This window comes from Taeniopygia guttata, chromosome 3, assembly GCF_048771995.1.
Source record: "Taeniopygia guttata chromosome 3, bTaeGut7.mat, whole genome shotgun sequence".
NCBI classification, from domain to species: Eukaryota; Metazoa; Chordata; class Aves; order Passeriformes; family Estrildidae; genus Taeniopygia; species Taeniopygia guttata.
In genome coordinates, this window is record NC_133027.1 from 104688537 (window position 1) to 104704714 (window position 16178).

Sequence of the window (16178 nt, forward strand, 5' to 3'; positions counted from 1 at the left end):
AGAGAGAAATTACTGCTAACCAACAGGAATATCACCCTCACTCTCATGTACCAGTCACTTCTTTGCTGAATTTCCAATTTGAGTTGTCAAAATTTTACATCCCTCCTTAGCTCCATCACAGGTAACACTTTAATCTTACACACTAGTAATTTCACTTCATGCAGCTATTGAAAAGTGCAACTCTTTGGAAAAAGTTCTTGCAAGACTTTTTTCTTAGTTGCAGCTTTGCAGAACCAAATCATCAGCTACAGTGTCTCAGGAGCCAGTTAGTGGTATTGCATAGAAGTCAGAGAGTACTTTTTCTGCTGCTGAAGTGGTCAGCATCAAAACTCAATCATGCAAATTCTATCAGCAACACAAAATCTTTTCATCACATAAACTCATGAGGAATCACACGCCAGTGTGAGAGCTAGTGGTTCATACTAGTGTAGCTGGTCACAGTTTGCTTGTAATTATTATGCCCGGATCCAAAGATAATCAGATTGACCTCGCTGGCTTGAGTTAATTCTCAGGGCATAGAAGTCATGGAAGAAGTGACCTTTATGCACAGCACCTTTCCAAGACATCATTTTGTTCTTGGGCAGAAGAGGAGAATCTTTGGCTGTTTGGTAGCAGTCCAGCTGTGTGTGTAGCTGCAGTCATTCCCAAACTATAAAGCTAATAAGAGAGCTGTGACCTATGCAAAGGGAAGGGTCAGGGAATACCTGGCATTTAGGCTAAGTGGTATAGCTCATAATCTGTTTTGCTGTGCAAGTGTCTCCTGACCAAAGCTCCTAACAAAGACATCGTAGCTCATGCGCAACAAGCTACACCCCTCATTTTCACTTTCTATTAACCTCTCCTTGTGAGATCAAGTGTACAGAGAAGCCTTCTGTCATCATTATCTATGAGCAAAACACAAAGCTGAGAGACTTGGAAAAGCATGCACATACTCATCCCCTCTAAAACTCCTCATCTTAAGGCTATGGAGACTTTGAGATCATGATCGAAGTGAGATAAAAAGAAATTTACCTCACTTAGGACAAATGCTAAGAAAATTATCCCATTTTCAGAGCTAAAAATAGTATAAATATAAAACTGCCAAAAATCTGGAAGTTTGAAAAGAAAAGGAAATTATTTTGTCTAAGTAACTTTGTGATTTTGACTCCACTTTTAATTTAGTAAGTCCCCTTCTTCCTTTGTAGTCAGACTCTATTTTCTCATATTTCTGGTAGTCTTACGCAGAGTAAGAGAGAGGGAACAAGACTCACCTACTACCAGAACCTCTAGAAAAACCCTGTGAATACTCTTCACATAAATAGTGCCCCTGTGCTGAGAATTACACATATACAGCACTTTTTTAGGTGGGACAGTAGCATACATGTAACATCTTATGCTATTAGCTCATGATCTTGCTCATCACTTGAAGGCAAAAGTAAAGTAATAACTGTAATTAGCAAGATTTGCTATAGGAAGTCATGATAATTTTTTAACTAAGGCTGCTTTAAAAAAGAAGAAGCAGTCAGGTCTAGCAGAATTCAAAACCCAGGAAAAAATTATCTGCTGGAAAATCCAGTAGTATAAAAAGTAAATATCGAGTAAGTTATAATTGACCTGAAAAGGAGAAAAATATATTTATATGGTTTAGGTCAGAAGTTTAAAAGAGAAGGCCCATTAGACATAATGCTGCACAATAAAACAGGTTGTGACATGACAGCCATTAGCAAAACAGCTGCATAATAAGAAATAAATAAATTAAATTCAATAAAAGTGCAGAAAGAGCAGATTGGGTCATAAAGAATAATAATGCTCTCAAAAATCTCTAAAAATAAATTATTGCTTCCTGGAACAACTGAAAAAATGTAATTTTTTCCATGCAATCCTCTGTAATATCTACTAGTAGGTACAAGTATACTTGATCCACTAAGCAGTGGTGACCACAGTCTAATTATTCTCAAAATCCTTGGGAAAGAAAAGTATGAAAATCCAGAGTCATGAGCTGAGAAAAGAATTTGAAAAACTAAACCAAACACATTACAACTTAAAACTTAAACAACATACTGGAAATTACAGAAGCACAAATAATTCTGAGCATAAACAGTCTTATTTAACAGACTACAAAAAGGAAGTTCATAGGTACTACCTCACAAATTTGACTAATACAGCATTTGTGAAACTTCCTCTAGAGTTCAGGGAAAATGGTGACAGAAATGAGATGGAATTAAGCTGGAACTAATTTCTGTCTATCTGTTCCAAGTCAAAAGGAAAAAAAAACTGGAGAATAAAATAAGCATACACCTTAAAAAGAAAGTTTTATTAGGAGACGAGACAGTTTCCATCACAGCCTTTTTGATTTATAATTTAACTGATTTTGTTTTAGTATGAGAACTGGGAAAATAGGCAAACCCTATGATTTCCTAGAAATGAAGTGAAAGCTTTTAATATATGTATTTTATTCTCTTTTCTGATCACTTCTAATCCAGTTAAGACAATAATTCTGCTAATATCATACATAGATCTCTTTTTTATTTATGACATAAGTAACAATAGTAACTTAACACATAGCATCTCTTCAAGTATTTTTGCTCCAATATAATGTGCTGTGCAAAGCATTTCAAAACTAGTAAGACATGAAAATAACTTATGGTTTGAAATTTCTTTCAGTGCTACTTTTGCTTTTGTGGAGAAAACTTACAGGTCATGTCTGAATAGAATTAATTGTATTTTTGAACTTACTGCAAGGTAATCTGGGCCATCTTTATTGTAAACAAACAAAAGCAACCCATTCAGTTGATCTGTTCTGAATTTGAATGAGATCTCAAATTCCAGTCCACCACTGAAAACACCTGAGTGAAGCTCCAGGAACCCTTGAAAGAAGGTGAATGCACACATAAGTTAATTGAATAAGTAAACTGGTTCAAGAAATCAAAAGTAAAATCTAGGTGCTACTTTATACTCTGACATGAAGAACTCAGACTTCAAAATTATAGTTCACAACTTTATCACTCAGCTTTGAGGACAGTTATCAATAATATACTGCAAGAAACCAAACCAGTAAAATATCCTAAATTTTTTTACCTGTTTTTTTTGTTTTGTTTTTGGTTTGTTTGGGGTTTTTTTTGATAGGCATCTTTTATGTCCCTAGAAAAGTGAAAATTCACCTTTCAGACACACATCCAATCTGCATATAGTTACAGAAGCACTATCTATAATTCCTCTTCCACGCAGCAACCTTCTCTCAACCAAGAGACACAATTTTAAACAGAAATAATCCCATATAGCTGAAGCTGCCTTGAAAAGCAGATCACTGCAACACTTTTGACACAACCACCTTCTCTATCTCAAGAACATATCTGGATACAGCAATAGCACAGCAAACTACCTCTGCCAAGAAAATGTGCTCCTTTTGAGAGTCCAATAGGGCAACCTTCCCAAACATGGTAGACATTGTTTCGTTCTTCAGCATTCTCCCAGTTCAAAGATTCCCAGTTCTCATAGGGAGTATGCACTTTTTTCAAAAATATGTCACTGAGACAGCCCACAAATCCTTTCTGGACTATCCTCTTCATCCCTGTGAAAAGGAAAATCATTTTTTAAGTCAATCACCTGCAACTAAACATAGGAATTAATTTTTATGCCTTCTACATGCTGTCCCTTTCATGTACGTCCATGTGTGCACAGAAAACCAGACACCAATCGGTTCATGAAACTGGCCTCCAAGCTAAATCCAGATTTCTGAATGGGCCTAATCACTGAAGCACCTACTGTTACATAGCTGAAAAATATTAAACTTTTTGAGATTTTTGCATACAGGTACTTTCAAATCAACAGCATAAATCTACTCTGTGAAGATCAAAAACAGTTTTCTTTAAACAAAACAGTAATTCTGAAGAATGGCACACATGTGCTGAGTAGGACACAGTAGTATTGCAAAAGCCGAGGCAGAGAAATACCTGTTTAGAAGCTCTATCAGGAAGTATTTCTTTCCTTTTTTGTATAAAACAAAAAACCAAAATCAATGATACATAGCTGCTATCCCTTCTTTATTACAGGGGGCAAAAAGTCGAATCTGTTTTTATAGGTATTCTTCTCTTAAATGGTATTTATATTCAGTCTCATTTTGAATATATAGCTGGGGTTTTTGAAAGAGGCATCCTGGATTACTTTGTGAACCAATGCTTTAGAAGAACAGATGCATGTATTTCTGGTTTTAGTGCAGTGAAATAAAAAAGGAAAGAGGAAGCTGAACTCTAGTATAACCCATATCAAGTCAACTAGATTTCATGTCAGAGGTGGACACACAAACTTAATAAAGAATTTGGCTTTCAGATAATTATGAAAAAACCAAAATTCTGGATATGAAGTAACTTAGAGCAGTTGACTGTATATAGACAGTCACCTTGGTCATCATCAGTTTACACACAGGGCATATATACTAACTTTATGTATGAAAACTTATGTTTATTGATTCTTTGAGAAGCCAGATATGATCCAGCTCCTCACAAATTCTATATCTGCAAAATACAGGTGTATATTCATACACCTCTGAGCTCAATGCAACAACTTCTGAAGGATACAAACTCACACTAAAAAAGGCCAGCATGTTGTATCCCTGCATCAAACTGGGATGCATAACCACGTGCTTAAGCTAATACAAACAATTTACATTGTTATTTTGGAATGAATTTGTGAAACTGTATGTAAAACACACCCATCAGTTTCACACTCATACCAGTTCTGTGTACAAAATCTATTAAAATGTACACAGACCTCGTGAGCTGTTTTAATGCTGATGAAATCAGCTATATAGACATTTTGGTCTATCCCAAAAGATAAAATTTTCGAAACCGTACTTAGATTTGCTTATCATACATACCTTCATCCTTCCTTACAATAGTATAACCCTGTGGAAGTCCTCCAACAAAAACTCCTGTGTTTTCTCCAATAATGGTACTGCCACTAGTTGCTAAGGAAGAACCTGAACAAAATAATTTATTATTCACATATTCAATGCTTTCAACAGATTTTCAACTCAATAACAAAATACGGGTATTTTATAAAGAGGCTAATAAGGTGACACAATAGTCTAAGACTTTCCTAATACATATCCAGGAAATATTTACAGCTCTATTTTACAACAGGAGATTAACACAATTACAGAGTCACAAGCACAAAAAGAGACTTAGCATTCAATTATCAAAGATTCACAGTGGAGAAATCCCTCAGATGAACAGAAAAACCAGTAATGTTAAAACAGTCAGAAAATTGAGTGAATTTTTTTCTGTATGGGTGAACACAGGTAGTGAAAAAGCAAGTGAGCAATACCCTTAGTAATACCAAAGTTATTTAAATTAATTTATTACCTGTGTACTGCCCATCCACTGTGATGTTTCCCAGAGCTTGAGTTCTTGTAGCAATTACTTGATGCCAACTGTTATCATTATACACTTTTCCACCATCATTAGTTGGAGTGACTGCTACTGCAGATCCCTTTTTATTAACAGAAGAATCTGATTTAGAATATTTTGAAGGTAATGTTTAGAATATCCTACACTTTTATGACAATTTATAGTATATAACATCTAAAAATAAAGACAGCAGTCCTATGTTTAACTTTCTTTGAACTGCTGTATGATGTTTAGGCCTTATTTAACCTTCTAAATTTAACCACTAAATTTAACCTTTTCAAATAATAAATGAAGGATCAAGCATCCAGTTCAACGTCTGTTAAAAATAGAAAATTCTGTGTAGTTTCCCTGATAAAGACAAGGATGAGGCACAAAATTATTGAGGGTCACATCACTCAAATTTTTTAGTTTTTATCCTTTTTTTTTTTATTATGTCTCTATTTAACTACTTCAAGGATTGCTGCATCTATGAAGTTTGATGGCCATGGTTCAATGTGCCATCCATGGAGAGCAGCTGCATCTCAGGATTGTTAATTGCAGCACCTGCCCACATGAAGGGATCCAAAAAAGGTGCATGTGTAGCGCGGCAGATGCATGTTCTGTCCATGTTAACCTGGTACCAAAAGGACTAAAATTTCTAGATGAGAAAGTATCATACATTTATGGGGGTAAAAGGTCATACCAAGAGATTCAGGAAAACAAAACAAAGCAAAAACACCCTCAAAACAAAACCTCAAACAGAAAAAAACAACCAAATAAACAAACCAAACTAAACAAGAAAAACCCTAAAGGTTAATTATTGAGGTTGCTTTTATGGTACAAGGAATGCTTGTAAAAATGTATTTAAATTTAAGGGGAATTTTTACCTGATTTAATAAAACAAAAATACTACATGAAGGGGTGAATTTAAGGACATCTATTACATATACAGAAAAATCTTTTCTGAATTGCTGAGTAACAGGAATTTAATAGATGCAGTTACCAAACTAAATCTCAAGAATGCAAAGAACCAAACAAAATATCACATAAATTAATATAATGATGTAATAAAACCAAAATTAATATAGTTCAAGAATTTTCTTGATATTTATATCCAAATAATCATCTAACTTTAATTAATAATTCCTATAAGATTGCCTCAGGACTTTATATCATTCTTAAACTATCTGGGAACTCAACATTATTCTGCTGAATTCACAAAAGAGAATTGTTCTATAGAGCGGGCAACTACTGATAGAAAAATGTTTCTTTGTACAGGTTTCTTTAAATATTATAGTACTTTATATATGTTTCTTTATATATTATAGCACTTTATATATACTGTGCTATAATCGCAACTACTGCAGTTACTTTATGGCTTCAAAAACCAATTTCCAAAAGTACATAAATGAAAAATTTGGTTTCTTGTAATTTGGGAGTCCAGCTTGTAACTTCGCAGCAGCAAGCCAGACAGTTTAGCAATTTTTTTCTAGATCTTCCATTATTATTTTTGGTCCAAGGATCTTAGAATTACGCACATGGAGAAAAGCTGTTGATAGAAACAACCACCTATTTTGATTAATACTAAAACCCTTTTATTAAAATTTAGTATTCTGCCTTTAGTAATGTTCATCCATTAGAAATTGCATTTTGGCACATAGACTTATGAACCCAGAATACATTTTACATTTGGCATTGGGGACTGTCACTGTGTATCCTATGCATCAAAATACATATGTGATGTGCACATATGTACACAGTTAAAGAAAAAATTATTTCCTGTGAATATTTACAACATGTTTCCAGCTCCATTCAGCCAATGTCCTGGTACTGAGAGGTTTGGAGCAATCCTCTGCCCCATAATAAGAATACAAAGCTATATATCCTTACATACTAATGGCACTTTTTCATATACGATTTTTTATTGTCTTCTCTCCTATTTCAACATTTTAATATTTTACAAACACACACATTTCATTATCGTAGTTTAATAATTAAAACCAGAACTGGTGTCATGCCCAATTAATGTGCCCTGGTAGCATGCCCATTAGTTTTTCCATTAGTGAATTCAACAATACTAATGGGATTACTAGCATGGGATGCTAATTGGGCGTGACATAAGAAACTGGCTTACTTCTTAGCATACCCTTGCTAATGATGAAATTAATGAGCATTTTATTAAATGCTGTCTCATCAAAGTGTACTTAGTTAGCGTTAAAATTGTTACAAACGATGCTGCATTTTAAAGATCAGGTGCCTGAATAAGTGGTTCTTCATATTATGTTTGGCAACAGTTTAGAGCATTAACAGTTTTATACATCAGAAACCACATTTATTCGTAACCTATTCAATCTGGGACCACACAAGCATATGCGCTAACCTGTGCTTAATTTTGGGGGGGAGGGGAGGCAGAAGACAAAAAAAAGTGTTCAGAGTTCAGCATGTGCTGCACTGGAAAGGCCTCTTTACACTTTTTCCAGAACTACCGTAGTCACTCTGGGATCACGTTCAAGCAGCCTGTTGCAAGATGGCTTGTCATGGATTTTGGAAATCACATACTTTGAAATCTGGATTATTTTGCTATGCCATACAATAAGTCTTAATATTTGGTTCCTGTCAGTAATAACTGAGTAAATAAAAATTATTCTGTCATATTGATGTTTACATTGAAAATACAGAGAAACATAACAAATATTAATCTTCAGAGATACTGTCTCAGGTGCCAAAGTTTGAATGCAACAACAGTTTTCCCAGTCAAGTTCTTTCAATGCTTACTCCTACTACTAAGAAGGTGAACAAGTACTGAAGTTTTGCCAGTACCAAGGAGGAAGGTCTAGCTGGGACACATGGCCAGGTATTGTCCATCTTCCTTCCTTTTATTTTGTGGAATAACAACCTCACCCTCAGACTGTGCCTAATACTTTGGCCTCTCCATGACAAGAATTCAAACAAGGCAACACACACAAGGAAAGTATCTGGTGCTCCTCCTTTTTGCTGTAAAATTTAGTAAATGAACCATCTAAAATGGAAGAGCTGGATACAATTCCCTCCATTCTGTGAGAAGAATCTCAGTCTATCCTCAGATTGTCCCAATCACTTAGGAAAAAAGGTGCTCTGTGTTGGGCTTATATTTCCACTGTAACTGATTTCACTTGGTATAAAATATTCAGTGCTTCCCTGGGAAAAAAAGAAATTACCTGTAGCCACTGCAAGATAACCATAAATTTAGCTGGAATTGATTGTGTAATTAAGGTGTAGATGTAAAGATGTCATGATAAGAAAAAAATCCACAGACAACTAAAGGTTTACAGACACTGAGTTTGGAGGAAACTCTATGTAAAAATTTGATTGTTCCAAAAAGACTAAGGAAGACATCTGTTTGCAAAAAAACCTCATGCTTCCTGGACCAGGAGTAGAAACCCACAAAGAACGGCAGTAAAACAATTAGGAAGGAGAAAAGAGCAGTTGCACAGCACAAAAAGGAAGACAAAAAGGAATGGTCAGACAATAACCAGATGAATGGGTGTACATGGAGCTCAGAGAAGTATGAATGGACATGAAGAAAAGGATTTGAAATTAACACTTAGCGAAGGAAGAAGCGAGGCTGCTGAAGGCTCCCCACCAGGAGGACTTGGCAGGACTGTCCCCAGAGCAGACACAACAAAGAGAGAACGCGCGGCTGATCACGAGCACAGATACAGCCCAGCATCCCGAAAGGGACTGAGGGTACAAATAATTAACCTGCCACAGGTCACAGCTGGAAGGGAGCACAGAATATTACACCACACTGCTACAGATAAAAAGCTGCAGAGACACAATTGTCATCAAAAGGAGTGTTTGCAATTTCTCAGAGTAGAGCACAAAGGAAGGGCCATAAATGTTTACTGTATATGCCATGACTTTAATTAGAGACAACAATGCCTATAACCTGGCTAAGACACCACATGATGTCAATAAGAAGTAATTAAAGCATTTCCACACTAATGCAGACTGCGATGCACAAATGAAAGATGAAGAAATGCTGCTACAGTACAGCATATCTGACACTGCAGGAAAGGAATAGCAAATCATGGCAAAAGGAAAACAGAAACAAACTCTGACAAAAACAAAGAAACAAAGGTAATGACAGTAAGGTAGCACAGCATATTAGGGATACAGAAGACTGAAAATTTTTGATAACTGAATTTTCAGAGGTAAAATATTTTGAAAAGTTTTCTACACAAAACACTGATGTAGGTCACTGTACCCTACTTCTGAGAATCTGAGAATGTACAGGAATCTCTTCCACATTATTAATGAAAAATTAGAAAGCATTAGCTTTCAAGATAGTAAATCATCTGTTAAGACCTACACTGTTCCTGGGTGCCTTGAATGACAGCTTTTTTTTTTTTCTCTAAACAGCAATTGAAGTACTCAAGCAGCACCATTGGCTGTTTAGTAAGAAGAAACACTATTGAAGTGATGATCCTAAAAATCAGCATGGAACAGTTGCCTGATTCAAATGAAACAAAAATATAAACAGAGATACATTCATAAACAAGCAATCTGTTAAAATTCAAGACAGTAACTGTTGAAAATATTACATGAACTGAGATGCTCGGAGGACTGAATATGAGACCTGATGGGTATTTTTACAGTTAAAAGACAGGTATAAAAGAGGGGGTGAAATTAAACCCCCAAAGCAGCCACTCTTCCATCTCTTCCCCTTCCTGTTCCCCAGATACTGTGGATCCAAACAAATAAAATATCTTCTAGGGAATGATCTGAACAAAATGACATAAAGCTACTTTAGAAGAAGCAAATATGCAAGAAGGACTAGGAATATTATTTGAAGCATTAAAATGTCAGTTGAGAGACATCTACTCCAATTAACCCTCAAACAACAACAAAAAATCTAAGTAAACCTCAGAAGATCTTGCAAAGGAAACAAAACTTTCAGTTAAAAGAAGGTATAGGTGAAAGAGAGCAAAAACAGAACTAGCCCCTATTAAAATGTTCATGAGGACGATATTAACAACATTAAGCTGGGTCCCAAAATCTGAAGTACATAAGAAGAAAAAGCCTGTATGTAAATGCTGTAGAATTAAAATGTATTATCTCAGGCTTAGAAGCAAATTTAATATTTTCTAGCATGGGAATCACATGCAAGCCAGCCTCTATGCAGCACCTTGCTTCTTCTATAGGTGCTCCAAAGCTTAAGGGGATTTTCACTAATGCACACCTCCACACGATCAGAGAGTGACTGTGTGAGAGTTGGCAGAGCTCAGGAGGAAAAGGTTAACAGTGGGTGATAAAATCTGATAATTATTTACAGTTTCTTGCATGTTTATGAAATGTAACTAAGGCCATAATGTTTTTAATTCCATGAGGAGATCCAGTTGTGGGGTGCACAGAAAACATAAAATACCCAAACAGAAATGCAAGGCATTGTGGCCTTATTTTTCACTTTGTTGCTTCTTCCCTCATTATTTATGTTTTTGCATAATGTTGACATGCTGATCTCTATAGGAAAACAGTCTCAAGCTAGGAGGCTTAAAAATCATTTACTAATATTATATAAATTTACTAATTCAAAATTTAGTTTTGCACAACTTTGAAATCTTGGAGTTTAAGCTGTAGTGGTGTTTAGTGGCACTGACAAAAAACCCAACCCATAAAATTTAAAAAAAAAAAAAAAGTATTATATTGTGGCATAAAAAAAAAAATAAAAGTGCAAAGATTTAGTTTTTATCTCCTCAAAATCTCTAGTTACCTAAGAGTTCTGAGAAGCAAGTTAACTTGTATCAATTAAATTTAAAAACAAACAAACAAACAAAAAACCACCTAAAAAAACTCCAACCAAAGATAAGCATGTAAAAAGTACAAAGGTAAATGATATAAGCTATTTTTATAGGATCCTGACTTTTGTTGTACCTGTGGATCAAAAAGAAAGTAAGGACGCCCACTCTTCAGCTGCAGTGCAATATACTCCTCCTGATTGCCAGGTGATGCAGAGAAAAAAATCAAACCATCAGGCTCCTGGGTTCTAAATTTCACTTTAATACCTGGTTAGAAAAAAGGAAGGAGATGGTTAACACCAAAAATGGTTCTTGTAGGTTATAACAAAATTTACAAATAAAATATAATTTTAAAAATAGCAGCAACATTGCAAATCAAAATCATGGAAGTTCTGTTCACATAAAATCCTTGCTAGACATTGCAGGAGAAATTTTACTAATCCAGACTGAGGCAGCTCTTGAGAGAAATTTCTGTGAGCCCTTATTCATGTGTAAAAAAAGACAATGCAATAGACACGCATTGTGACTGCTGTTGTTCAATAACTTCTTTCTTAGGAAAATATAATTCAGATTAGCATAGTATTCTAACAGTTGATGTTTGACATGTGGATTTTTCACTTGTCACTTAACATTCCTATAGGTAAAGCAGAAATGAGGTTTCTGCATGCAAGGATTTGTATGAAGAATAGTAGGGTTTTGGTTCCAAAAGATATATGTATGTGTTCATATGTATATTTGTATAGATATTCTTTTATAAACATCATATCTAAGTGCACGAAGAACACCTGGAAAATAAATAGTTTTCCAACAAAAATTGGAAATATCCAAAGGAGTTATGGATGAACTAAGCTTCATTAAGAACTTTCCAGATCATTATCAATAGTCCTCCATTTCGTTTCTGATAAAATCTCTGAGTATATGGTAGAGCCATGCCTTTCCTGCGCCATTTTTTTGCAAAGGGAAATGTAAAGGCAGTAATGGCAACACCCTCCTATCCTATACACTTCCATTACATTTCTGTGTAAGATGCTTTTACAGAGTAAGGTATGTTACTGGGTTTTACCCAACTCTATCAAACTATCCAATATTTTCCCTATTTTATGTCAGGCAACAAACAATAAATGACTAAAGTTTTTTATTGTAGACAGCACCTATATTAAAAAATAAAACTCATAATTCTGACACACATTCATATTAGATTATGCTTGTTAATTACCTGTACCTGAAAGGAATATCCTTTGGCCTCTTTACCTAATTGCATACAACGTTTTCATGTAAATCACGATGCAATCGCAGACACAAAACATTTGCAAAGCAATGAAAATCAGTCCTGCTATTAAAACACCTGCAAAAAGCAGTCGCACACAAGTAGCCCCCTGCACACAAAAAAACTCAACCAGCAGTGCCCCTAGTTAAGGGAAAACACAACTTTGCCCAGGTCAGAAATGAGCACTTGCAATACTATGAGGTTCCAGGTACTTCCACTGCAGTATCTGCTGGAGAGGCTGAGACTGATGGCCTCTAATCCCAGCAGTGGAAAGTACAGTTAATTTAGCAAGCTGCCAGTATTTTTATGAAGCTGCCAAAAGGCATTTCTAAAGATCAGAGGATCCTTCCTCACACCTAATGCAGAAGGACAAACACAAACAAAATAATTGAGTTTCTGCAAAAACAACATTCCTGTATAATGCTGTGTTAGAAAATATAAATTAAATGGTTCATAGCAGTAAAATTACAGTAATTACAGAAGTTTTCAATTGTTATGCAGAAGCCTTCTTTTTCTTTGGATATTGAAGCGTCATGCTTGTAGAGCAGCTACTGCTTTATAGAAATTATTGATGAGTCAGGAACTGTTATTTTCTTCTAAATTCATTTGTCACCTATTAAAGAACTGAGAAAAAGGACTCTATCCCCTAAAGTTCAATGATCTTTAGAATTTCTCATGAGATAAAGAAGTTCAATATTAATAATTTTTCATGTTTGTAGAAGTGACTACAAGAGAGAAACCAATATTAAGAAAACTCCTACTCCACAGACAGTATTTTCACTGCATGATAAAAAACTTCTGAAATTAATATTTTTCACAAGAACATAGTAATTAATGCTAGCCCTCATGGTCAACATGCAGCATACCCAGAAGCCCATTCAGACTTGTAGCAACAACATGCAAGTCGTTTTTCTCACTTAGTGGCACTGAACACTGGAAATGGATTTACTTCATTTAGACAGAAAAATCTTTCCTTCCAACATCTGAGAAATTTCACAGAACTTGAAAGCCACATTGTATTGCCAAAAAATTTTTCTTTTTTTTTTTTTTCATACCTAGGGGGAGGGTGAGACATTTTTCAAGTTTCTCACTCGTGTCTATTATTTCAGTATGCAGGTCTAAAATCTTAATTTCAATGTTAAATATAGCATATAAATAGAAACATAAATAAAGTGGTGACATTACAATTACTTCTGTAATTTGTCATATACAGAAACTGCATCTCAGCCACACTACTCATGCTACTAAATCTTGGATGGAAAACATGACCATCTGTGGGGCATAGTAGGAAGGTACTTTTAACCAATTGAATCTTGAATTGTAACTCAAGAATTCACCTAACATGCCTGCTTGTGTGGCACAAATGATTGTTCCACAAGAACCTGTTATCATTTCTGGGATAAAAACCAACAGGAAATTCTACTACAAATTAAACATTAATGTATGTCATTCAAATAAATTCTTTATCTCCATTTCAAATTATAGTTGCAATTGGAGAAGCTGTCAGAATTCCTTTAATTATAAATAAAGAAATTTATTTAATTTCTGTAATTTAATTCTTTTAATTATAATGGTGTTGTACAAAAAAATAATACAAGCATTGCATATAGTGAACATAAAAGATGAAAATAAGACTACAGAGTAATAAAAAGGACAAGTACAATAAATTAGTAATTAATAGCATCAGTGTTTTCAAGTATCCCAAATTGTATTAGGGCAGACTAACCTTCTGTCAGGATCTACACACTTTCAATTTATGCAGCAGCAGATTGGGACTGGATTTCTGTGCTAGTTTCAAAGATGGCACACCCAGGTTAGAATGGGAATGAGGCTGTGAAACATGACCAGTGCAGGAACTGAGACGCAACATCAGCACATAACCCTGAGAGGGACACAGCTTTAAGAGTGCCTTTCAGGAACAGACTGACATTACAACTAAAATTATATAATATTACTCTCATTTTTGATGTGCCAGACCACAGGTTTTTGTCCAATAAGAAAATGCATATGGTGGGATTTTTCTTCCCCCTCTTTGCTTCTCTCATGTAAGTTTAGCAAGGCTCAGAACTTCAGCAGCATTTCAAATTCAGACTACCTGGATTCAGATTCTTCTATCACATTTCAGTATGATTTACAAAACCAGCACAAAAGTATTTAAGAGGCAGAAATGTGCTCTTGAGATGCTGACTGCATTTCTGGCAAGTTTACAGAGCACATGGGATTATTTTGAGTTTAGAATAAGCAGTTGGCAGTCAGCAGGAAAATAATAAATTAGAGCAGCTCCTAGATTAGCATAACATATACTAATAATTTATAATTATTACAGCAATAAAATTTATTTCTGACTAATGCAAAAAACATTTTTCTCACAAAATAAAAAAGTTTAACATAGGTTTTATTTGACCAAGAAACCATCCACCCAGAATATTGAGGGTAAAAACTTGTTGTAACGTATCTTTCCAAATGAACTGAACAGAGTTTAGTTTTTCTAAAAAAAAAAAAGGTTTTAAAAAAGTCAAAAACATTTCAAAATAAAAAATGTTTAGAGTCCTCAAAAATTGTCTTTTGACTTTTTGGGGAAGAGTAGAGAGGAGAATGTAGGCAGGGAGGCAAGACAATTGAAATTACCTTTTGCAATAACAGCTAGAGATTTCAGGAAAGTCACCTATTTAAAAATTAATTTTGTCCCAACCATTCAGCAAAAAACACCTGTAAAGCACCTTTCTCTAAAACTTGATTTTCATAGATGAAAATAGATAAAATGTTTAAGTTATTATACTCATTAAACATAAACAATCAACAACCTCAAAAGTCTCAAGACCCTTCACTGAAACTTACATATAACCACATGAACAACTCTACCCAAAAGTACTAAGAACAGTCAAATAAATATATTTCCAACCTTGTCAGTGATCACTTTTAAGTTTTAACTTAATTTTCATAAATACTAAACTAGTTATAACTTAATTTTCATAAATACATAAAATTTCAACCCATATTCTCAAGATAGATAATAACAGGAAAAATATGTCAGCATATTATGGATAATTTCCTCATAAACTTAGGAAGAAAAGAAATGGAAAAGAGCATACATTACAACTGGAAAAATAAAAAATAAAAAAATCTGCCAAATACCTTGAAAAACACAAAGCAATTTCAGAAACGAGTTTTGCATAATCTGCAAAGCACACTCATTTCCAGTGAATTTTTCCCAAAATTGCACAATTTTAGAAACATAATTTGCATTACCATTCTACTTATATTGTTATAGGAAACTGTTTCAATAATTATATAATTGCACATTTCAATGAACAGAAAATTGTTGGCAAAGAAAGTGATCCCTTTATGCTCACTGAGAGCCTTATTTGTGCATAATGACAGCTAAAATGAATAGAAATTGTATATAAAATTTTGACTACAGCATTAGGCTCTCAGCAGTCTCTTCAGGATGACAAAACTGAAGTGTTTATTTAACATTAAGACTGTGTACAAATGCTCTTGCCTAATCAAAATACTTTTTCTCACAGAAATTAATCCAAAATTTGTTTTTAACTGGGGAGGGGAGAGATGGAGAGTAAAAATCTGAGTTGCTATATATCTCCATAGTATTGTTGCTATTCTCTCTGTGAGAGCAACACCTCATGTCATCACAATAGCTAAAAGAGATTTAATTATTATATATATATATATATATATATATATATATATATATAAGAAAATGCACCAGTAGGAAAAAAATTAGAAGGAAGACTTAACAAAAATCAATCA

The 16178-nt window shown here is 34.5% G+C and overlaps 1 protein-coding gene across 5 annotated transcripts in view; it reads right to left on the reverse strand.

Moving 5' to 3' along the window:
- The window catches only part of USH2A (usherin), a 373664-nt gene that overhangs the window by 233521 nt on the left and 123965 nt on the right, over positions 1 to 16178 (reverse strand). For all 5 annotated transcript variants that reach the window (XM_072927553.1, XM_030269121.4, XM_030269120.4 and 2 more), the window contains 5 exons: positions 11280 to 11410; positions 5343 to 5469; positions 4856 to 4957; positions 3362 to 3550; positions 2716 to 2846 (listed from right to left, as the gene is read on the reverse strand). In XM_072927553.1, coding sequence (XP_072783654.1) covers positions 2716 to 2846; positions 3362 to 3550; positions 4856 to 4957; positions 5343 to 5469; positions 11280 to 11410 — 680 coding nt within the window. The remainder of the gene's footprint in view (positions 1 to 2715; positions 2847 to 3361; positions 3551 to 4855; positions 4958 to 5342; positions 5470 to 11279; positions 11411 to 16178) is intronic.